Source organism: Diuraphis noxia, unplaced genomic scaffold, assembly GCF_037042655.1.
Source record: "Diuraphis noxia isolate RWA-SAM2 unplaced genomic scaffold, SU_Dnox_SAM2 contig0003, whole genome shotgun sequence".
Lineage (NCBI taxonomy): Eukaryota > Metazoa > Arthropoda > Insecta > Hemiptera > Aphididae > Diuraphis > Diuraphis noxia.
Genome location: NW_028301713.1, coordinates 50,958,767 through 50,983,500, shown reverse-complemented (window position 1 = coordinate 50,983,500; position 24,734 = coordinate 50,958,767). Strand labels below are relative to the sequence as shown.

The 24,734-nt window shown below is 26.9% G+C and overlaps 1 protein-coding gene across 2 annotated transcripts in view; it reads left to right on the top strand.

Annotated features, from left to right (window-relative positions):
- The first annotated feature begins 1,700 nt into the window (after positions 1-1,700).
- LOC107166997 (zinc-regulated GTPase metalloprotein activator 1-like) overlaps positions 1,701-24,734 on the top strand; it is a 33,480-nt gene continuing 10,446 nt past the window's right edge. Inside the window, exons 1-11 of one of the 2 annotated variants that reach the window (XM_015515879.2) lie at positions 1,701-1,920; positions 2,072-2,262; positions 2,425-2,613; positions 2,690-2,749; positions 3,654-3,691; positions 5,487-5,545; positions 12,240-12,326; positions 12,406-12,450; positions 12,552-12,608; positions 18,973-19,030; positions 19,381-19,515. In XM_015515879.2, coding sequence (XP_015371365.1) covers positions 2,091-2,262; positions 2,425-2,613; positions 2,690-2,749; positions 3,654-3,691; positions 5,487-5,545; positions 12,240-12,326; positions 12,406-12,450; positions 12,552-12,608; positions 18,973-19,030; positions 19,381-19,515 — 900 coding nt within the window. In that variant the 5' untranslated portion in view covers positions 1,701-1,920; positions 2,072-2,090. Of the gene's footprint in view, positions 1,962-2,071; positions 2,263-2,424; positions 2,614-2,689; positions 2,750-3,653; positions 3,692-5,486; positions 5,546-12,239; positions 12,327-12,405; positions 12,451-12,551; positions 12,609-18,972; positions 19,031-19,380; positions 19,516-24,734 lie in introns of both variants that reach the window. The other variant, XM_015515878.2, reaches the window with a different exon arrangement.

Below are 24,734 nucleotides of genomic sequence, written 5' to 3'. Positions count from 1 at the left end.
TTGAAAAATTGTGGCTTATTATTGATAACATTTAAAAGTGTCCAGGGGCTAGAAGAACGTTACCTCGACCACATAAATCGACCTCGACCGCGATTGTGGATTTCGGTGTTGTTGCAGGATGCCGGTACGAACAAGACATGCAGGAAGCAAAATACCACATCTACTGTTGTCGCTGAACTGAGACGATGTTGAATCGGCTGGAATAGGTAATATACGGAAACTGGTGCGGTCTTTATAAATGCGGATGAATACTGCCAATACTGGTATAAACCTCAAAACTATAATAAACTATTATTAATTATAAAACGAATACTCTACGAGTCCCGCACTCGTAATGTGTGCATCTAATTTAATCGATAATTACTATTTTATTGAAAATCAAACTAATAATACTTAACTGTTTTTGTTGTGAAAAGTGTTAAAAAAATAATCAATTTTAAGTGCTTTTTAACAAAAAAAGATCGCTGTCCGCCTGTGACCCAAAACCCCAAGTCAAGACTTATTGTAAGTATTTTAATTATTCAAACCTATATATCGTATAACAGACCGTCTTCCCAATCGCGTATCTTTCACTTACGTAACAACACCTAATGAAAAATGAACAGTAATAAAAAACCCCAATTAAAATTTTCAACCAAAACATCGAACAAAAGAAAAAAAAGAAAAACATCCAATCAACCGAGTCCGATATGAATGATGTTTTAAATTACGACTGGATTGAGGTCGTCTCTAGCAAATCTCACAAACGTTTAAATTCTGATAAACAAAGTCAGTTATCAAAAACAATAAAAACCACGACTAACATGCAATCTCCTCTCGTAATAAATTCAGTGCCCTGTCACAAAATGAAGACACGGATAATGGAAACTAATAAAGGAAACGAAATCTTCTAAAGTTCAATTTTTTACATATCAATTAAAAGAAAACAAACCATACCGTATGGTGTCATTAGAAATTTACATCCTACCACTTCACCCGATTACATAAAAGAACTCGAAAAATAATGATTACAAGTGAGAAACGTCACAAACGCTCGACATAGAGTCTCAAAAATAAAACTACTCCTATTTTTTGTAGACCTAGAACCAGCACTAAATAATAAAAACATATTCGTCGAGCTTCAAACTAATATGCTACACCAAAATCAAAATCAAATCACCCCGTATCAACAAACTAACACGGTTTCACAAATGATTTCGAATTTGTTCTAGATAGTTATCTAACTACATTTATTCATCCAATCTGTGCTCGTCGTAGCCGCTCAGTATATCTATTACCAGTATTACCTGATTAATAGGCTACGATGCTATTGTCGGTTGTAATGTTACTTAACGATTTATTGTTGTGCACTTGTCTTGTAATAGTTGTAATTGGTAAAATGGACACTGATCGGTGATTCGAAATCTTGGGCTTAACTTGGTCATTATGCATTTTTCAAGTCTATCCTTAAATTAGCCATAGAATTATTGACTATTTCTATCTAGCGATGGTTTTTATAGAGCTCAATATATAGATTTGATTTGCTAGATAGCGCTAGTCTGTAGATAGCTGCAGCTGTTTTAGGGATTCAGCTTTTTGGTCTCCTTATCACAATTCGATGTAAATATATTTTGTCTGCTATGCTTAATATCACGATTTAAGATATTATCTTAAATCGTGATATCTATGCTGCTACTGATAATAAAATATAAAATCTAATATTGTGATAATGAACATGAATTTATTGAATTTATTATGAATATTATAACGTTTTATTTGAAATTTTCAAACGATTTGAAGACAGAAGGTTTTGTTTGACAGTTACAAGTTTGGCCATTTAACTTTGAATTCTCAGTCAATTACGTTTTTTTTACAAGTTTCTGTTTTTTTGATAATCTTAATACATGTTTTTACTTGATCAGTGATATTTACTGTCTAAAGGTAAATTGTGTGCATGTGTGTCTTTTTATTTTTATAAATAGGTATGTTGTAGTCCATTGTTGAATAATATTAAGTATCGTTTTAAAATCAGTATATATGACATTTAATAAAGACTTAATTAATTTGCTTAATGTTCCCTATATTAAATTAGTTCGCAGAGGAATATTGTGATGGACTCAGACGATGAAATCCCATCATTGGTGACAGCTATCACATTGGACCCAGTGCCTGTGACAATTATAACCGGTTACTTAGGATCTGGCAAGACAACTCTTTTAAATTATATACTTACAGAACAACACAGTAAGAAAATTGCAGTCATATTGAATGAATTTGGCGAAGGTACATAATTTGATGTCATGCATTTAATATGATATTATTTATTAGAATCATTATTAGTTTCTTATATCTACTTAATGAACATTAATATCTATCTTTAAAACTTTACCAATTTCACAAAACCATTTTATTAAGTTTATAATGTTAATTATCATTTAATTAAAGGTGACACTATGGAAAAATCAATTGCTATTGGTGAAAAGGGAAATCTTTGTGAAGAATGGTTGGAACTACAAAATGGTTGCTTATGTTGTTCCGTCAAAGATAATGGTGTTAAAGCAATTGAAAACCTTATGTCAAAACGTGGAAAATTTGATTACATATTGTTAGAAACTACAGGATTAGCTGATCCTGGTAACTTAGAACATTTTGAATAAGTTTAGTTTTATAAAAAATTATAAATACATTTATTTAATTTTTTAATTTTTAGGACCTATTGCAAAATTATTTTGGGTTGATACTGAGCTGGGAAGTGATGTTCATTTAGATGGTTGGTTAATTTCTTACATTTATCTAGAAATATTATAATACAATTTTAGTAAACTGAATAAATTATTTACTGTTTATATCACGGAAGTCGGGAAGTATGAAAATACATTTCAAGTTTAAATAATTCAAATCAAACAATATTATTAGGTATTTAATTTGTAATTTAAAAATGAGTCATATAATTATAATATAATATTTACATGATGTAGAATAAAGGTTCCCAAACTGTGAGTCGTGATTATATTTTTGGTGTGTCACATTAAGCTTTGGAATATTTATATATTTCAAATATGTTAAATACTTAATATTAGATTATTTGAGAATATATAAATTTATACTAATATAATATATAAGTATATACAGTAAAACCTTTCTATAACAGACCCTCAATTAAACGAAATCTTCCTTATAACAGAAAATTTCAATAGTCCGATGCAAATAATATATGCAATTTTTACCTCTTTATAACGGAAAAATGTTTGGTCCCAAGCAATTCCGTTATAGAGAGGTTTTACTGTATTATTATAAAGCTGAAAAATTAAAAAATTTTGAATGCGCTTATCTCTGGAACTACTGGTTGTAGAATTCCATCATGCAGTGGCACTTCAGTAGGATTTTTGTACCAAGTGTCTATAGTTCAAAATAGTTTTGATGGCCCAAACTTTTTGCACTGTTTTCTCATTTTTTTTTTTTTTTTTGTACATATTACTTATAACTAGAAGTTAAGAATATTGTAAAGTTATAATTCATTGGTATTATTATTACGCTTTTAATAATTATATTAAACATTAAAACTATATTTAAAATTAATATATTTTACTATATTGAGTTTAACAAATAAATTTATTTGTTATTTATAGTTAGTTCTTAAAATTTTAAAATAATCTATATGTATGCATTTTCAGGAATAGTCTGTGTCATTGACAGCAAAAACGCAAAAAAAGTAAGGTACCTTATTTTACAATTTTTTATTAATGGGTTCTAATGTATAGTTTAAATGTTAAAATTACAGAATTGAACTTATCTGTTTGCATTTTGATGTCTATATGTCTATATGAACAAATTGATAATTAAAAGTTGGTTATTGTTTATAATATTATTTAAAAATCAAAAATATAAATATAAATAGGTCTCTTAAAACAATCTTACCAATATTTTTTTTTTATGTATTATTAAACATTTTTACTTTGTGCTATCTAGTATCTACTTAATTTTCAACTTTGTACATATTGATTTATTCAATTAACATATAATATTTAAATTTTAACCATACATCTAACACATTATTATTTAGGAAGTTTGTATTTCAGGACATTTCTTGTGCTATTACTGAATAAAGGACAAATTCTTGGAATGATACAATGAATACTGACATTATATTTATGTTTTTATCAAGGAAATCACTTAATCAAATCATAAATATTGTATCAATGATTCTGTGTGTTATACTTTTCTTTAATTTACCATTTAACCAAGATGCTTAATAGAGTATTTACTTTTATGAAGTTTCTTTTTATAGAGTATATCATTTGCATGAAGTAACGCAAATATTCTATATTTACTTCATTTTATCTCTAAATGACCATATTAAACTCTTCACATTCACCTTTCATATTATTGTCATCATCAGAGACGGATTTACACAATTGCCGCCCCTAGACAAATTTTTTTTTGCCGCCCCATTACGACTTAGTAAAAAATCAAAATAATGAAATATGTAATCTATGGTTAGTATTTAGATTTTAGATAATAGATAATATACGTTCCGGCAGTCGTTCAATTATTTACTTGGACGTTTATTTTTATGTATTAGTATTATAAAATAATGAAGAAATTATATTAACAAGAATATTATGTTATACAAATATTAAACATTTTCATTTTCCATCCTTCAAAGTAATCAATCACTGTACATAAGAAAATCAAAAAGAAACCTAGAGTATATTTTCAATATAATATTGGCCTAAAATTGCCACCCCTAAAAATTTGCCGCCCTAGGCAACTGCCTACTTTGCCTGACGCTAAATCCGCCACTGGTCGTCATGATTGTTTCATTAATAGATACCACATAAAGTTAATCTATTAGACCCAATTAATTATAACAGTATCTAAACTTATGTGTTAAATAAAATACAGTTTTATAATTTGTATTGACTCAAATGTTAGATAATTTTATAGTATAAATTGTGAAAGATTCTCAATACCAATCATATTAATATGCTAAAATTTAACTATGGTCATAAAAAAATTAATATATTTTTGATAAGATAGATTATATATCAATGTTTTATACTTATACGTATTTTATAGTATTATGACAACAGAATATAGTTTATAATATTTAAAATTTTTTATTGAACAAATTCAAAATATCTTGATATCATCACGTTGCTCAGTTGCTGTGATAAAAACGATATGAATTTATAATTTAATTCTCCGATTAGTTCTTATTTATTGACATTCCAATCCACAGAATTAATATTTTCAAAGTTTTTATTTTTTCATTATTCCTCTTACTTTTTTTTTATTATTATAATTTTTATTTTTTTCATTTTTTTCATAAATGCAAATCTCGTTTAGAACCCTTCATTGTTTTTCAGCCTTGTCCGCATAGTTTACATAATGAGAAAACAGAAGAATTCCAATTTAGTTTCGATGCTTAAACTTATCTCATGACTTCTTGTAAAAGGTAGTTTTGTTCATTATGAATTTTAGATGTGTTAAATTTTATTTTTCAGCATCTTGGCAACAGTCTACATGATGAACCTAACTTGGATACTGTAAACCCTTCAACAAGGTTAGTTAAATTAACATTATTATTTACTTAGGTTATTAATACATAAATATTTGTTAATTATAAAGTTGGTCTCATTTTTTAGATTCTGAACGAAGTGATGAATGTATTGATTTTACAATGATGTGTGTTTTTTTTTGTGTGTGTCTGTGTACAGCATAATTAGTCGAAATAATGCATCAATTTCAAACTTTGGGGGTGGTTTCCGATGTAAAAGTGAATATCCTTGGTGCATTATAGAGGTCAAAAGTAAACATTTTCCAACAGTTTTTAAAAAAATCGAGTAAAACAAAAAAAAAAATGACAGAAAAACTGGAATTTTTACGCAAAACCAGTTTTCAACCTAATTGATTTTTTTATATGGTTGTAATTCAAAAACTAATCACTGTAAATACTTGAAATTTTCCCCAAATGTTTATGTTAGTGTTATATATATACAGTTTAATTTTCAAAAAGTTTTGAATTTTTTTGAGTTATTTATAGACCACTGAAATTTTCGATTTTTTTGAGAATTTTTTTTTGAAGTGTCGGTAAAAAAATGTTGGACGACCAAAAAAACTTGAAAATTTAATACAAGGTTTCTTATAAGTTGTTCTTATTGTAGCTAAAAAAAATTAAAAATCGTTAGTCAAAATTTTTTTTATAAGCGTTTATAGTTCAATTTTTTACGAAATATGTCGAAAACGCGAAAAAATGCAAGTAATTTTGAAGTTTAAAAATCATAAAAATTTTTCTGTTTATAACTAAGGGTTAAAAATATAACTCTAAGTTTTCCATAAGTTTTCCTTCAAATAGCTATAGAGAAAACTCGAAGCGTCGTTATAGGAAAAATTTTAAGTGCGTTTGAATTTTAAATTTTTTCGAAATAGCGTAACAATAACGATATATTATCCTCAAACGATTTTAAACATTTGTTGGTATTCAAAAAGTATAAGTCGTAGATACTTGAAAATTTTACCAGTTATTAAGATTGGCATTTTCTTTACATGATTTAATTTTAAAAATATTTTGACTTTTTTTGAGGTATTTATAGACAACTGAAATTTTCAATTTTTCTGAAAATTTTTTTTTGAAGTGTTGATAAAATTTTTTTGGCCCTTTCAAAATACTTGAAAATTTAATACAAAGTTCCTCATAAGTTATTCATATAGTGATTAAAAAATTACAAAAATACATTGGCACGATTTTTTTTTATTAGCATTTTAAGTTCAAATTTTGACTAAATACATAAAAATTACGGCAATATTCAAATTATCTTAGATCGAAATTCATAAAAGTTTTTCTTTTTAATTCTAAGATTTGAAAATTTAATACAAGGCACATTTTTTTTTTACAAGCATTTAAATTTAAATTTTTTAATTTTGACAACATACGTAAAAATCACGAAAATTCGCAAATTATTATAAGCTAGAAATTCATAAAAAATGTTCTTTTTAAATCTAAGATTTGAAAATTTAATACAAGATTCCTAACAAGTTTTCAATCTTAGTCACAAAAAAAATGTCCACCGGAATTTAAAAATTAAATTTTTATGAGCATTTGAATTTCAAATATTGACAGTAATTCGTCAAAACCATGAATATTTGCAAATTATTTTGTAGTTCAAAATTCATAATATTGTTTGTATTTATATCTAAGGTTATTGGTGTTAAACCAAGGTTTCCATAAGTTTTGCTTCAAATAGCTATAGAGAAAATTTGAAGCGTCATTATAGGAAAAATGTTTTGAGCGTTTGAGTTTTAAATTTTTATGAAATCCCGTAATGATAACGATTTATCCTCAAACGAGTCAAACGAATTTAAATATTCTTTTTTATACTTCAAAAATTATAAGTCGTAGATACTTGAAAATTTTACCAGATATTTAGATTAGAAATTTAAAAATTGAAAATTTGTTCAATAATTGTACCACAGATTATAACACATATATATTAGACGAGATGATTATATTGTGATTACGAAATGTTTTCATGGATATTAGAGAAGAATTTGTTTGAAAATTTAATACAAAGTTCCTCATAAGTTATTCTTATAGTGATTAAAAAATTATAAGAATACATAGGCACAATTTTTTTTTATAAGCGTTTATAGTTCAAATTTTTACGAAAATGCGAAAATTTGCAAGTAATTTTGAAGCTGAAAAATCATAAAATGTTTTGTGTTTATAACTAAGGATTAAGAATACACCACTAAGTTTTCCTTCAAGTAGCTATAGAGAAATCTCGAAGCGTCATTATAGGAAAAATTTGAGGTGCGTTTGAATTTTAAATTTTTACGAAATAGCGTTACGATAACGATTTATCCTAAAACGATTTTAAATATTTGTTATTATTCAAAAAGTATAAGTGGTAGATACTTGAAAATTTTACCAGTTATTAAGATTGGCATTTTCTTTACATGATTTAATTTTAAAATTATTTTGACTTTTTTTTGAGATATTAATAGACAACTGAAATTTTCAATTTTTCTGATAAATTTTTTTGAAGGGTTGATAAAATTTTTTCGGCCCTATCAAAATACTTTAAAATTGAATACAAAGTTCCTCATAAGTTATTCTTATAGTAATTAAAAAATTATAAAAATACGTAGGCACAATTTTTTTTTATTAGCATTTGAAGTTCAAATATTGACTAAATACGTAAAAATTACGAAAATTCGCAAATAATTTTAAGCTAGAAATGTATACAAAACTTTCTTTTTAAATCAAAGATTTGAAAATTTTTAATAATCTATAATATATCCTAGACTGACAAATCATCACCGTTCAGAATCGTTTTTCGTATACAATGATACCTATCATTGCATTCAAATCTAACCTACCCTAGTCAGAGGTCCACCCCACCACCTAATGTACAGCAGAGCGACATCCACTTACCCGCCTTTTGCATATTTGTTTTAAAGACTAGTTGAGTGTTAGAATTTGTTTTTAGTTATTATAACAATTTATTAATTATGATTATGAATGTAGATAGGTATTATATTATATTATTATCATAATATCATCTATCTAGATAAATATGGATAATTTAATCCATAATGTTAATTTAATTTGGCTTAAAAATTAAAATTTAGTAAAAACACACCAAGAAACATAGATAATGTTTAACTTAAAGTTTAATCATAGGTAAATTCACTCTATAGAGTTGTATATTATTAAAATTAAAATGAAACTGCTAAACACAAATTTGCCATGTTATATGTTCGTAATAAGATGAAGACAATACACACGTTTCTCACTTATACGTTAATTATGTAGGTTTAGGTTTATATTCTCATCAAAATTAGAATGTTTAACTGAGGTAGGTATATACACCATAGGATATAGAATGTATAAAATAATGATAAATAAATAGTTATTTATAACGTGAATTTTATTGTTCTATGTTTTTGGCCATTTCTAAATTCTCCAAGGAATTATTTCCCATATAATTACGTTTCCATAAATTTACCCAACCATATACTTTAAATTATATTCATTATGTTTCAAAAATAATTAAAAGGGTAGGTATAGGTAATATTTAAAAATGATACAACTATTCATATTTAACTCATCTTCATTAATATATTGAAATAAATCTAAAAATATATAAATATTTACTTTGGAACACGTATAATACGCGGTGCATACGCGGCCACTAGATAATAACTCTTTATATAAACCTTATAACTCCATAATAAAAAGGCTTTGTTATGTGGTATAATAATAAAGGTTCCTTTCTACCTACACATTGCATATTTTATGACATAAATATATGCTTTATTTTGTTCCTATACTCACCTTAGGGGCTTGGTAAGCATTATATTATGTAAGCAAGCATTTTTATTCATTTTTTTCGGACCCTTTGGCCTTTTTATGAGTCGATGTAGTTTCCACTTGGCGTGTCAAAGGCATGGCGATTATTGGGTTTTGCGTATGCGACACTGCCAATATATAAAGCAGAGTGTAGTTTATATATTACGTAATATATTTTATTATAATATCCTGTAGAGTATATAATATTTATACATAGCAACTGACAAAAAATTCCTAAGTCACTGACAAATAAAATAGACTGTCAACATATTTCATGATTCACTAAAACGTGACGTTTAGTTAGGATGTTTGGTTTTTGAAATTTGTTCGCATGGATCTTATGATTCTTATGAATAGAATAGTCATCATATAAATATTAAATGCAATTAATATAAAAAATAAACCATAGAAGTTGCTCTGTTGTATAGTATGTTTCGAATGTATAGGTACTTAATTTACCTTTGAATTGAACCACTGCTAGTGACCCAACCTCGTTGTGTTAAATTGAATATAATAATTACAAATTATTGCATACGAAAAACTATTCTGAGCACAAACTGTCAGACTCTATAAGGATCTATATACCTACCTATGTATAATAATCGAACGTGTCCTGATTTATCAGTTATCAGCGTAGAACCTAAATTATAATATATCTATAGAGATTTGAAATTTTCGCAGTATCTCGTACTTCCTATGTAGGCGTTCACCAAAAAATTATTTACCAAAATTAGCATTTATTTATTGTTTTCACGCAAAGCTATTGCAATTCCAGATTGAAATCGAAAATTTACTATTGCGGTTATATTCAGATTATGATAATATTTGTCGTTTGTAGACATTAATTAATTAGTTTATTTATAAATGATTGCCATTGAATACTCGAATAGAATTGAATGTGTTTTTAACGTAAATACTCAAAAATAGACCGATGTTGACAAGAAAAGTTTAGAGTGTAGTTTGAACTACGTTCAAAGAGATACCAAGTGCTTTATCCAATCCGCCACAGGTGGATTGTTCATCTCGGTCGAATTAGTTCATTAAGCGATTTGACCGTAAACAAGTCTGAAGTAAATTAAAACTGATATTCGTATATTCATATGCAGTATTAAAGTATCGTGTTTTATATTTTTTTTCTCAGGCGAAGTGGGGTTATACATAAGTCAAAAAGGTTTGAACCAATCTTTACCAAATATCGCATATTATTGTAATTAATTTATGTAAAGTAACACAATATCGATATAGAATAGAATGATGTAAAGTAAATAGATTATTTATAATATAAATAGTTTAAAATCATACAAACTATTTTTAAAATTCCATTATGTCTAAAAATGTAAAATGAATTCTAGATCCAGTGTTGCATATTTTTTGTTTTTTTGTAAAACTTTTTTTGAGGATTACTCTTTTTAGCACAAATATTTTTATGATAAATGAGAAGTGGCTATCGTTTGAATTTTGAATTAAGTACATCGACATTTTCAAAAAAAATGTCCAAGTACTTAATAATTTATAGTGAAACTGAGGTTCTTATTTTAAAAACAGATGATAATATCACCAAAATACATTCCTTAAGTAACACAATCACTAATGCATAGATAGCTGCTTAATCACACCTTTCATTTTATTTCTTTTTGTTTTGTTTTTTTCTATACTGTTATCAAATAATCTTATTGTGCTAAATGTACAGATTGTTTATGTCATAAAAATTTTTTTTTAAATCAAGAACTTTCTAAAAAAATTGGACTGAATATTATTGAAAATCCCAAAGCTCAGAATTTGAATAAATTATTGTTATTAATTATTTATAAAAAAAGTAAGGGTGACCATACTTGGTGAATCACCCTGTTGATATAATATATAAATATATTATACTACTTTAATAATATAATAAATGGCCACAGACCACAGTTGCTGTGAACAGTTTTTTTCTTTAAATAATGTATATATAATAAATTAATTTTATTCAGAAAAATTCAATTCAACTAAGTATAACTTATAAATTATAATTGTTTAGTAAATTACTATATTAATTAATAGCTATTTAAATAATATTTTCGTTTTATCTATAGTCGTTTTTTGTATGTAATGATTTATCATTAAATTCAAATTTAATATCACATATTACAATAACGAGATACTCTCGATACCTGCTAAACTATACAGTAAACCTATTTTCTTTGTTGTTTTATAAATTTCACCGCATATCCAACTGTATAGTGTATATTCTAATAAAACAAAAATTATAAGATATTTTAGTATTATTATTGCTTTTAAATAATTTAATCAATGCGTATAACATTGTTTCCTGTACTGATAATAATCAGCAATAAAAATTTTAAATACATCTGAGAATTATATAAGTGCCTAATAAATTATAATATATTATTTCATACGTGATTACTTCTATATTATTTATGTGAGTCGTTTTATTTATATGTATATTATTTTACTGTGGTGGGATTTGTAATTGCTAAAAAATGGATAAATTCGTTCTGATGACAAGCATAAATAGATTACGTACATGCTCTGTTGGGTTTATTATGCAAAAACGACGGGACACAGAATAATATGTCCAAATCGAATCAATGTCATGGAAACGGAGATCCGTCTCGGTTATATATAATCAAATCTGCAAACCATCAGCCCTCCTCCGATTTTATATAAAGTGAAATATCTAAACAACTTATGTTGATGCATACACATTTATATGTGTGTGTGTGAGTGTATATTTTAAAGCCAATGACAATTGAACAAATAAAACAGCGTTATAGAAGCCTGAAATCCTGTGGTGTATTTTAAATTTTGTGTATACCTTTTATAGATGAAACAAGTAGACAACCAAAAAGAAATTCTTATTTAGTGATATAAATATATTTGTCATTTTTTTGTAATTTTATTGCAGACAAATTGCATTAGCTGATATTATACTGATCAATAAAATCGATTTGGTCGACAGAAGTACGTTAGAAACGTTAAAAACCAATATTAGGTAATACTATTCATTTAATTTTAAAAATGTATCTATGTATATCATCTACTTTAAATTTATATATTTGCTTATGTTATAGATCAATTAATGGAAGTTGCGAAATTATCGAAACATCGCATAGCAGGTAATTTATTACAGGTTATAAAATAATAAAGTAATGCACCGATCCCATTCATACAATTGTGATAATATTCAGTGTATTATAAACTTTTGATATCCTTTCAGAATTGACTTGGATAAAATTCTCGATTTGAAATCTTACTCTTCGTCTAACAGTTTAAGGTATTTATCAATTAAAACTTAAATAATATACTGTTTTAAGGATATTAAATACGCTTATTGTGTATTAGCTCTTATAATTTAATATAGGTATTTTTAAAAGGTTGTGTATAAGTTATATTATAACATATTCTGTTATTTAGAGATAATCTTGACAAAACAATTACTGTGATAGGTACTACGTATATTTAAATAGTTATAACTAATACATTGAAACCTCCTTTAATAACAGACGGAATTTTGGGAACGGCGAAATGTGTACTCTTTGTATTTTCCCCTCTTAATAGCGGACGACATTTAAGCGACCGAGTGTCCGGTATTTAGAGGTTTCACTGTATTATAATTTAACATTATAGTAGTAAATTAATACTAATAATAATTAATAATTATTAACCTATATATGACTATATGATTTAACTTAAGCTTTCCGTTGACGACGGAAGTCCAATAAGCGTATCCCGTGATTCTACGAGTAAACGTTTTTCTGGTAAATGCAATAGTGAATGCGCTTTTATACGTAACCATAAGGCCACTTGTCAGATTATTAATAGTCGTGTAATAAAGCAAATATAATTTTCCACCCTCATATCCATAGTTCACCCTTTAAACACTTCATGGCCATCTGTCAAACTATAAATTTCCCGTTATTCTTTTTTGGAGTCATTTTTGATTTCATATTGGTACTTTTTATAAATTTTGTTTTTTCATTTTTATCAAAAAATATTTAGACTATTTTGTATATTGTACTTTTAAATTCATAATAATTTGAATATAATTATATTTTATGCAGAGTATAGTATTCGGCAAGGATTATATTAAATGGTTACTAGTTTTGAAAAATTTACCATTTTATGCACAAAGCATAATATCTATACTTTTTTTAAAGAAAGCTTGACAATTTTAGACAATATTTTTCATAACCTTAATGTTTATATATAGTTATAGCAATGAAAAATTATCAAAAATACGTAAGTATAATTTCTTAGATTCTGAGCGGAGCGAAGAATATATTGGTTTTACAATGATGTTATTTCTCTTTCTTTTCTTTTTGATTCTGTAAACACTTTTTCTTTCTCTAAACTTGCTCAAAATTATCAAATGTAGCATTTTTTCTAAAATGTTATGTTCTTGAGTTGGTACTTTAGAGAGGTAATTTTTCGATTTTCGAAACCGTACTCGAAATAAAAGCTGTTAAAGGATAAAAAAAGTAAGATTTAATGATTTTATAATATTAAATAATTATGGACGACGTTTTCTACTAGAAATATTGTTTCAAATGAAAAATGTCACGCGAAAGATCTTTTTTGTTGTATTTTGGATTTTGTTCCTTACGGTTTGAAGTTCGGAAAATTTTAGCCATTTTTAAGCTATTTATAGATAGGTATTTTAATTTTGGCAGTTTTTGCTGTAATTCGGTTAAAAACATTCGTAAAAACTTTAAATTTTGGTTGTTTACTTATATTAGCCTTACCTAGACATGGTAACATTTTCAAAACATTTGAGTGACTTTTGAGCTTTTTATTATTTATTTTTTATTTTTATGGTATTTCCTAATTATAATTATATAAATTACCTATGTTTATATAAATCGTTCTTAAGCTGTTCTTATAACGCTTTGTTTATCACCATAAAAACAAATAAAATTAAATAAAAAAGATTCCCTCGTCCGTTTTGAATCGTTTTTTTATCAAATGCAATCATTGGCATTCAAATCGAATACAGTAGAATTACACTATCCTGTCCGAGGACCGAAGGGTCGATGTACAAACACCTACCACCGAAATGCTGACCTACTTTTTAACATAAATATTATTAGAAAATTAATATTAATATAGTAGGTATTTCTGTATTATGGTCTATAATGATAAATTTAATAAAAATGCAAAGAAAAGATGATTTCATCAAAGGAAAACATTGACAATACTTAAAAATTGTCTTATGTAAATATGTAATACAATATTATAAAACATCCTTAAAAATATGTTGACACGACCATAGGTATTTTTGTTCAAAATCGTTTATTGTATGCAATAATTTATCATTGAATTAAAGTTTGAAACTCACAGTGCTGTATAATAAAAACTATATGCTCTGCAATAACGCAACATAGGTACTAGTCATCTAGTATAAAGCAAAGGGATTTCTTTAATTTTGTTGTTATACTTAAAATAATTTAATTGTTAAATTAATTTGCATACTATGTTAAGTAAATAGTATACTGCTAGTATACTTTAAATACTTCACTACCTACAAATATAATAATTTATACCTGTATATACCTACTCGTTTATTTCCCTTTGCAGTCAAGTGCTATATTATTTTTAAACTTGGGTACTTCCATGTATATACGCTATTAAGTACATTTATTTAATTTTGTTTATTCATAAGATAATTAAATAATTAAAAACTAGGTTTTATAATTTTAATTAAATCCGTAGGTTTATTATGTTATACAAATGTTTGGTTAATATAAGGTAGCTATTAGGTCCTTATTCCTTAAGACGTCGTAATGGCAGTTAGAAATACTACGTTATTTAGTCTATTTAGAAGACTATTAGTATGTATGTAAAAAAAAAAAACAAACAAACAATACATTTAAATTGTATTTTCATTATTCTTGTATAGTTATTATTAGTTACAATATATCACATTGTAATTTATATATCACATAGGTATCGTCATTATATTACATTTTTTATACACATGTTGTGTTGTATTCTGTAATAATATATAAGTATTTCGTTGTTAAATTATAATGTATAATATATTTACACTTTGTTTCTGAAATTCCAATTTTGCACGATAATATAATGAATATTCTGTTTCTACTCTTATGCCAACGTGTAAATAAAATTACTATTGTTTAAAATATCAAATGGGAAAATTGTAATAAAATGTATTCACAAGCATTTTGCAGTTATCCAAAAAGTAGCAAATCAAAATTATATTATGAAATAACAAGATCTATCTTAGAAGTGGAATATACATTTGTTTTTGTCATATTCCGTGATTAATAATTATAGTATATGACTGAATAAAACGGTTGATATCTTTTACACAAAATCAATATAACATATTGATATCAATGTAAATCAGTATTCACTTGTAGCTAATAAAAATTTAGATTTTTGAATTTTTGATACTATACAAAATCAAAATTCATGGATTTTATTTAATTTTTTTCAATTCTGTATAATATACTGATTAACAAAAAATTATAACTGGAAAAGTTCTGCTGTATCGTTGATTTTTAGTACCTATAACTTCGTTACTAAATAGGTCATCATCTTCATCATTGTTTATACTGGATGTAACTTGAATTCAATAATAAATCATTGAATACGAAAAACAATTATGGTCAAATACGACGTATCAGTTTTTATTTATAAGGATATTTTAAAATGTGTTAATATATTACTTATCATTATTAATTTATCTTTATATTAGTAATAGGGTAAATATAAATGCATTTTCTAAAAACATCGCATACATTACCTATGAAATAATATAAAACTTTATAATTTTAAAGTTTGTGTATTATTTTCAATCTATTGCGTCGATACTTAAGTAAACATCGTCGTGAAAATTTTCAATATTATTACCTACTTATACTACGTTCCGGTGTACAGCTGTTTATTAGTTTTAATATCAAAATATAATACCTCAGGGGTACAGCAGCATGAACTGATGGTGGTGGGGGAGGGAGGAGCATTGGACAATACCATAGTAAAATATATTTTATGCGTAAGTATATCATAAAATATATCATAATATATATATATATATATTATAAGGCACAATCGAACTATATATAATAGTAATAATACGAGTAATGTCGCGGTGCGTACGCATAAATGAGCTCAAGAGAGCGTAAAAGTGAACGAGGTGGCCGTGTGTGCTCGCGCCCTAGGTTGATAATCCCTGCGCGCTGCTCCTATCAATACTTACGTGAATATAATGCTTCTGTATGTATATATATATATAATATAGATATACAGGGATAGAAAATCGCCACCCGCCGCTACCGATCTAGTATCGCCGCGTTATATTAAACCACCTATATCCTATATATACATATAATTAACCCTTTACATGGTCTCCTCCCTCAACCGCAGTCATAGTCCACAAATCCCCGGCATCAATATATATATATATATATATGTAATAATACGATATTAAACACACGTGCGCCGCACATCTGCTTCGACCGAGTTATCGCGTCTTATAAATAATATTATGAATAATATATTAATATATATATATATATATATATTCTATATTCACCACGTTATGAATCGAATTATAATAATAATATATAATAGTATAATATGATACTTAAAATATTGTAAGGAGTGATTTTCAGTAACATACTGCAGATTCGATATTTGTAAGCGTTGTGCCTGTTCTTGAAGTTTTCATGTTATTATAAATATGTGATGATATCGGATATTTTTAATGATTTAGTTACAAACCATGATAACATTTATAGGTTCTTATTAGTTATATAAAAATCAGTATACAGTATGTGTTCATACAATAATTAAAGGAAATAGAAAGTCTACTAAATATGTGACAAAGAAAATATATGTTGTTTAAAGAATATTCCATGAATAGTATTATAATTCATAAGTTATATTTTTAGTCACACTAAAATATGTACATATACCAAATTCTCAACGTATGAAAATAATCTACAATCAATATCTTAAGTTGAAACGATGATACTATTATTTAACTATTTCTGTATACACTATACAAAGAATTATTATTTTTTTTTTTAACTCACGACACATAAGAATTACAAATTTATATCCAAATGACATATTATCTTTAGAAAAAATTATCAAGTGAAATATAGTTATAGTATGTAGATTGTAGGTAGTTACTTACTAGTTACTTATTAAAATGGTTTTATTTTATTTATTTTTCATTGTTTACTTATGTTTTTTTTTTTTATTATGTCATACAATTATAATAATTCTAACTTAGTATCTTATAGTTTAACTGAATAAAATATGTTCCAAAATGTAACAAACTAAAACATTTTAAATTATTATTTATATAGGTACGATTCATACATTAACATCCATCCAAGCATATAATAATAAGTAAAAAAAAAATATTGCATGATAGCATTATATTATAGTATATTGTATAATATTATAATTTAATCATGATATGAATTTCTTTATAAATAGTATTGTTATCTTCAGAAATAGTTCATGGTATTTTCGTTAGTTATTAATTAATTATTAATCAACTTTTATTTTTCTACCTTCGCGGTCCTGATTTAACTATTTAGTACACATACAAAACACGAGCTCAAAAGATCAGAAATGTATAGTAATTTCTGTGTCTGCTAAGTTAATTATAATATTTTTAAAAACAAAATGTCCATGACGTGTTATATAAATTTATTTTTTAATTCAGATAACTTTAAAATCTTTTAAAATAGGTTCACATGTTCACTATTAACGATTGTTTATAAAGTAATATATTAAATTATATTTAATAAAACAGTTTATATTAAACAAATAACCATTAATTTAAACCGCAAAACATTCGTAATAAATATTTAGCTTTTACGTTTTATATGTTTTGGATTACCTTTTAAAATGTGTTCAAATTCAATCAAAACACTAAATAGCCATCATTCATTATATTAATATAAATATTGCATACACACCAAAACCACTTTTATGAAATACTAATATTGATGACCCATCTGTCTGTAGTTCGCATAAAATTGTACCAATGTTATTAGGCTACCATGTCGAAACGTGCCATAAGTGCCATAAACCCGCTTATCCCTTTCATTGGGGAATTTACGATTCATTAGATTGGAAACCCAACATTATGACTTCCAAATGTTCACGTGTACGTTATTAACGGAAATAATTTATTATTATTATTGAATTTCTCGGGCTTCCAAACAGTGAAGACACTCTTCGTATGTACGCATGAAATAATATGGTAGCCGCAATAATCGTATATGCTATAATAAAAACACCCTATTAGTCTGCGGCTTATCTCTGATCCGTCTAAATAGTCGCGGTGGTGGTCGAATGCCCAACAGCAGGAGGGGTCTTGACTTCTCATCAGCCGCATATTTGACCGAAACTGCCTCCGATAAACCCCATGTCATCCATATTAAATATTATTGTTGTTATTCGACAATTATTATTATTACTGATTTATTTATTTTTTATGTTAAAACCTATATTGACAATAATAATTATCAAGTCAAATAGTCGTTATATCAGAAACTACCCTCTACCACCCACCTGCTCCACAATCTGCGTTTATCATATATGTGAAACGCTAATATTTTTATTATTCATACGTTTATACGCGTGGCTTATTGCAGGGTCGACGAAATGATAAGAAACGTAGAAAGTTTTGAAGGGAAAACTCATATACACCAAGTAAACTCATACTATATATAATTTTATATTACAGCGGCTCCCAACCTTTTTAGTTGTGTGGACGACCAATAATGTAAAATAAAAACATTGAGACCCGCTTACCTAATATACAGTTATAATGTTCTAAAATATAAACACATACAAATAAGACGGTAGAATAAATATATAAAGATTCTCGATTTTGGTTCCAATATAAATTTTCTGACCCTTAGCATAGACTCTCGACCAGAGTCTGCGGACCACAAGTGAGCCTCTGCCCATGGGTTAGGAACCGCTGTTATATTACATTTATGTATATATCATGATTATATACAGCCACTTTTATTAATATTATTTTCATATAATTTTAGAACGTGGCTACTGTCACATTGGAAGTTCCCGATGGCATTTTAAGGACATCTCTGGACACTTTTATATGTCAGATCTTATGGGAAAATATTCTGAAAGATGGTCGAGGAAATGCTTCAGAAATAATCAGGATGAAGGTTAGTAGTGTTATTATTATTAACATAATATTATATACCTTAAGCTGCGTCCACACCTGAGCACGCACAGACCAAGCATGTGTGATCATGTTGTGCGTTCTACAAATTTACATGATTTTGACGCACAGCGAACGCGAGCCGAGTCGATCTGCTCGGCGTGAGCACACATGCTCGGTCTATGCGTGCTCAGGTGTGGACGCGGCTTAATAGCAATATATGTGGTGGTCAAATTTGTCCATAAATCGTTTAATACCAAGGTATTTACTTGACACTTGTTTGTATGTTCGTTAAACGTTATTATCGAACCTACACAATATTATATTATGAGTCGTTATTATTTATATATTAGGTACTTTATAATATTCGTGTTTTCACCGAGTCGATAAAAAAACTATAATTGTGCGTACATAAATTATTATCAATGTATATATATTGTCATATATGTCGATCACTTCTAACGTGTATATACACTAATAAAAACACACCCAATTAAAATATAACACTTTATTACTATTTTATAAATAAAATATATAATTCTATACAGTGACCTAACCTAACATAACCGTATAAAGCGATTACTGCTCTCAAGAACTTACTTTTATTGACTCCTAATCAGCTCTTACATATTTTTATAGTGTAACCTAGTTTCTATTTTTCTTATCATCTTGTTTTAGTCTACTAAGAAGTTCTGACCAAGATTTAATAGATAAATATATTATTATTATTTTTTTTTTTTTAATCTAGTTAATAGTTTCAATTCTATATTAATGTTTAATGTTTATGTATTGAAACGGAATATTATGTTCCCTGACTTATTAGTATATACCTACATCAGCATAGTATATATTTACATAAGGAATGTAGGTAATACTAATAAATTGGCCATTTTGAACATTCAGTTTAATCGCATTTCTAAGTATATATTGTATATACCCCTGCCTAGTTTTTTAACAACACTGCTTCGCGTTTATTGGGCACAACACGGTTAAACATACCATATATAAACTGCTGCAGAGTTGCCTCATAACCGGCATTTCTTGTACAAAAGAGTTCAAAGTAACAATAATAATTATTGAAACGTGTTACGTATTTTTTTTGTAAGGGGTGCAGACACGGAGAACAATATTTTCGTTTATCGTAATAATTTCAGTCCATATCCTATTGTATACTGCGATTCGTCAACAACATGTATTGAAATGGCCGGCTGTTCTATCCACGTCCGAAATCTATATCCTGCAGGGGCTCATTCTTTTGTACACACAAACACACACGCACACGCACATGGACGGGGCCTTATATTTGCTAGAGAATAATGTTTGTTGCCCTTTTTTTCTTTATTTTATTTTTTTTTTCATACTCTCCAGCCATTGCGTCCCTTCTCCCCCCATCCAAACGTTTATGCACACGTTTATATTATTATATCATGTCTACCCGTGATTTTTTCGTATTTAATTGTTGTAGACAGCTCCTATTGTGCACGTACCTATATATTTTTTGTCGTTGATAAATCCCTATTTAATTCCATACTGCAGAGCTAATCCTCCCTCCAGATGTAATCAATTGGCCGTGGATCAGGTAGACTAGTGTACACACACATACATATGTGCATAAATATACCCCTCACCCTTGTATGACTTCATCCCGTAAACAAATTGCGACCTTATGTATATTCACTGAGTGTATTATACACGCACAGGTATGGGTACCGACAAATCATTTTTCGATTTTTATCTTCCCAGCTTGTATGTCCACACATTGTATACCGATTGCATGATTAACATGGCTAAATATTATATTATATATGAACAATATAACAATGATTTCCTCGGTGTATCGATTGAGTTTATTGCTTCCAACTTATTTGATTATTATCGGCATGTCATATCACCGACACTAACTATAAAACTACTTAAAAAAATTGCATGTAGTACTTATATAATATATTCGGGGCTCAGGTCTTTTTTTAAATGTGAACAAAAATGACTAAGAATTGTATGCTTCATTTATTGAAAGTTTATGTTGTGTTTGCATATAAAGTAGAACTAGCATATAAATATATAATTGTCTATAAATACCTCCTAATTCATATTATATTTATATATGTCGCATCCTCATAGTCGAAACCACTTATTTCATGAATTGGATATGTAGATGGTGAAATTTATTCAGTTCATGAATTTTGACGAAAATACATTATTTGGACATCCATTTCATGAAACGGATAATACCTATATCGTGTACTTTATGTTATTATTATAAAACAAAATTTTTATGTTGTATCACAGTGCTATAAGCCTATAACTATAAATGGTAATTTTCTATATTATGCTATTAATAAAAATATAGCAATTATAGTCGATAAACTATATCACATTAGTTTATATTTTTATTTTATTTTTCATAAACCATACGCATATTTATTTTATAAACGACTAACTTTATTATACTTACATAAGTACATAACATACTTTTCAATATAAATAAAGATAATAGTGGTTTATCCGTGATTTACATTTTGTGAGAGAGATATTAAATTTAATTTCGGTAATTCCACATCCAATATCAGGTGTGCTTATTTCCTAACTCAATTATGGGAAACATTATATTCTCTATATTCTATTCTCAAAAATCTGGTTTATACAAATTTATCCAATTATTGAAAAAGCTTGAATTTTGTTAGATAGGTATTCAATTTTGTTTTCACAGAAGATAGTCACATATCAAATACTTCAACTTTATATGGCACTTTTCTAGTAATTTCCTAAGCTTTCAATCGTGTATGGTACTTATACCACCATTTTAAAATAAAATCGTTCCTATCTCCTTCATATTACTTAATAATTAAATCCTATCTTATTGGGCGCACTTTTGCAGTTCGTGTAGAATTGAATTTTTTACATATCTCCACATAAAGTTAGTGTATTACAAGGAGCAATAATTATGACCTTTCATAAGTTTCTCAATATTATCATCTTTTCTGGTCAACCAATTTTTTATATCAACCTCGTAGCTGACTATGCTGACAATAAAGCTATTTTATCCTTCCATAAAACTATCCAACAATCGCCACTGATTTAGGTACGTTTAAAAACCTTAGATTGATGCATGAAAAGGTGCTTCAAAGTTAATGAAATCACATTAAAATTAAGACATTTCAAATGTAACCTTTGAAATATAAAAATGTTTTATCCACGACAATAAACTAAATAATACCTAGGAATACCAAACATACCGCAATGTTATTACCTAAATATACTTACTATGAAAATTGTGTGTCTAATTTTGTTTTTTTCAATATTTTTTAGTATTCTATTCTTATTTTAAATAATTTAAATTAAATTCATATATTTATTTCGAAGAATTATCTTCATAGATAAACAGTTTAAGAACATATGTTTAATGATGGTACTAAAAATTATTTACGGTTTAGTGCATAGTATCATTGATGTCAATTGAAATTTTTAAATTGGTTCTTATAATATGTCAATATAATTAAATAAATCGTTATATTTATTACGTTTAATATCCCTATAACTTTTAATTATTTTGACCTATTTTATTTTCTATTACAATATGAGAAATATTATTAATACTAATCAGTATAATTTATTCAGTAGTCAAGTTCTTAAAAAACTACAAAAATAAAATTAATGTTAGTTTCAAGATGTTATTTTCAACTTATTAATAAATTTATGTATATAACAAGATATCTTGTTATAGACATATAGACAATAGATTATCTCTGTACAGTATAATAAATTACGTTTGTGTTGGTAATAAAAATGTAGTCTGATATAGCAGGAATAGCAGGATGTGTATCAGTCATAAAGGTGTTCTGAGGTTAAGTATCAATTGGTGTTATGAGTTCCTGGATTGGTGACCACCCGGATTTTAGTGGCAAATCTTTGGCATGTAACTATGTATGTATACCTTACTCTCCCCTGCAGTTTTAAACCTTCGGGTTCATAAACATATAATATGTTAAAGCCTTAACTCAATAGAAAAAAAAGGATTCAAATAAAAATAATCAAACCTTTAACGATACCATATTATACGTTGGTACACGAATTTGTTTAGTTATGAATTGCAACAAATAATAATGATAGTTTAGTGAATTTTAATTTTAATGCTTTTCACAATATTCATTTTATAATATAGTATAATATATTATACCTACTCTTGTATTAAAAGACATGATCGATCAATAAATATTATGACAATAATTTAATTGATTTATTTATTGTCATCGGTTTAAAGCCTTATGCATTTCAGTTATGATTCAATATTTTATTGGGTTTAAGCTTGTGGATTATGCTGCTCCCCAATAGCTTTGATGAACCCCACTGTATGAAAACGTCCCTTTCGAAATTGCTTTGACAGCAAAATCGTAAACAGCCATCGGTAAATAGACTTAAGGATATCGCAAAACTGTTCCTTATATCGTCTCACGCAAACAAATCTTGTCATTCACTCAAATTCTGTGTGTGTGTTTGTAAACAGATTTTCCAATATATTATTGGCAAAACTTCAAATCAAAATACATAGACAAATCCCAGTTTTATATTTACTTATCTTCAATATTATAAATATATATAATATTATAGTCAATGATGTATTTAAAAAAATGAAAATACATAAAGATCATCTTAGTTATATTTTTGTGAATTATACATTTTAATATTATATTAAAATTATTAATCATTATTCATTAAATTTGTTTATTGGTTAATTAATTTTTATCACTTAATTTTAAATGAAGATTAAGTAAAAACGTTGTTAATTTATGAAAAATTGGGTTAAAATTAATGCAAAAAAAAATTATTAATTTAATAAAAATTAAATTATTTACATTTAAGTAAATGTATTGTAATTATGATATATTGTTTGTTCCATTTTTACATTTCAATTAAACGAAAAGAATAGAAATTTCAGAATATGTTATAAAGAATGTCATAACTCATAAGAATAGGTACGCTATAAATATCATATGTATTATTATTATGTGTAGGTATATAAAATAATATAGCTCGTGTAAGCACGTTATAAGAAAACGGTGTTAGAACAAGTCAGAATACTCGATATCCGACGACCGTGTAATAATAATAAAAGGGGTTTGCAGCCAGCATGCGCCTTGGCCATCACGTAGACCCCTCTCCTCTTAATTTTCGGGTGTTACCTACAAAAACTCGTGAAGGAATTTACCCTACCCCCAAAAACCC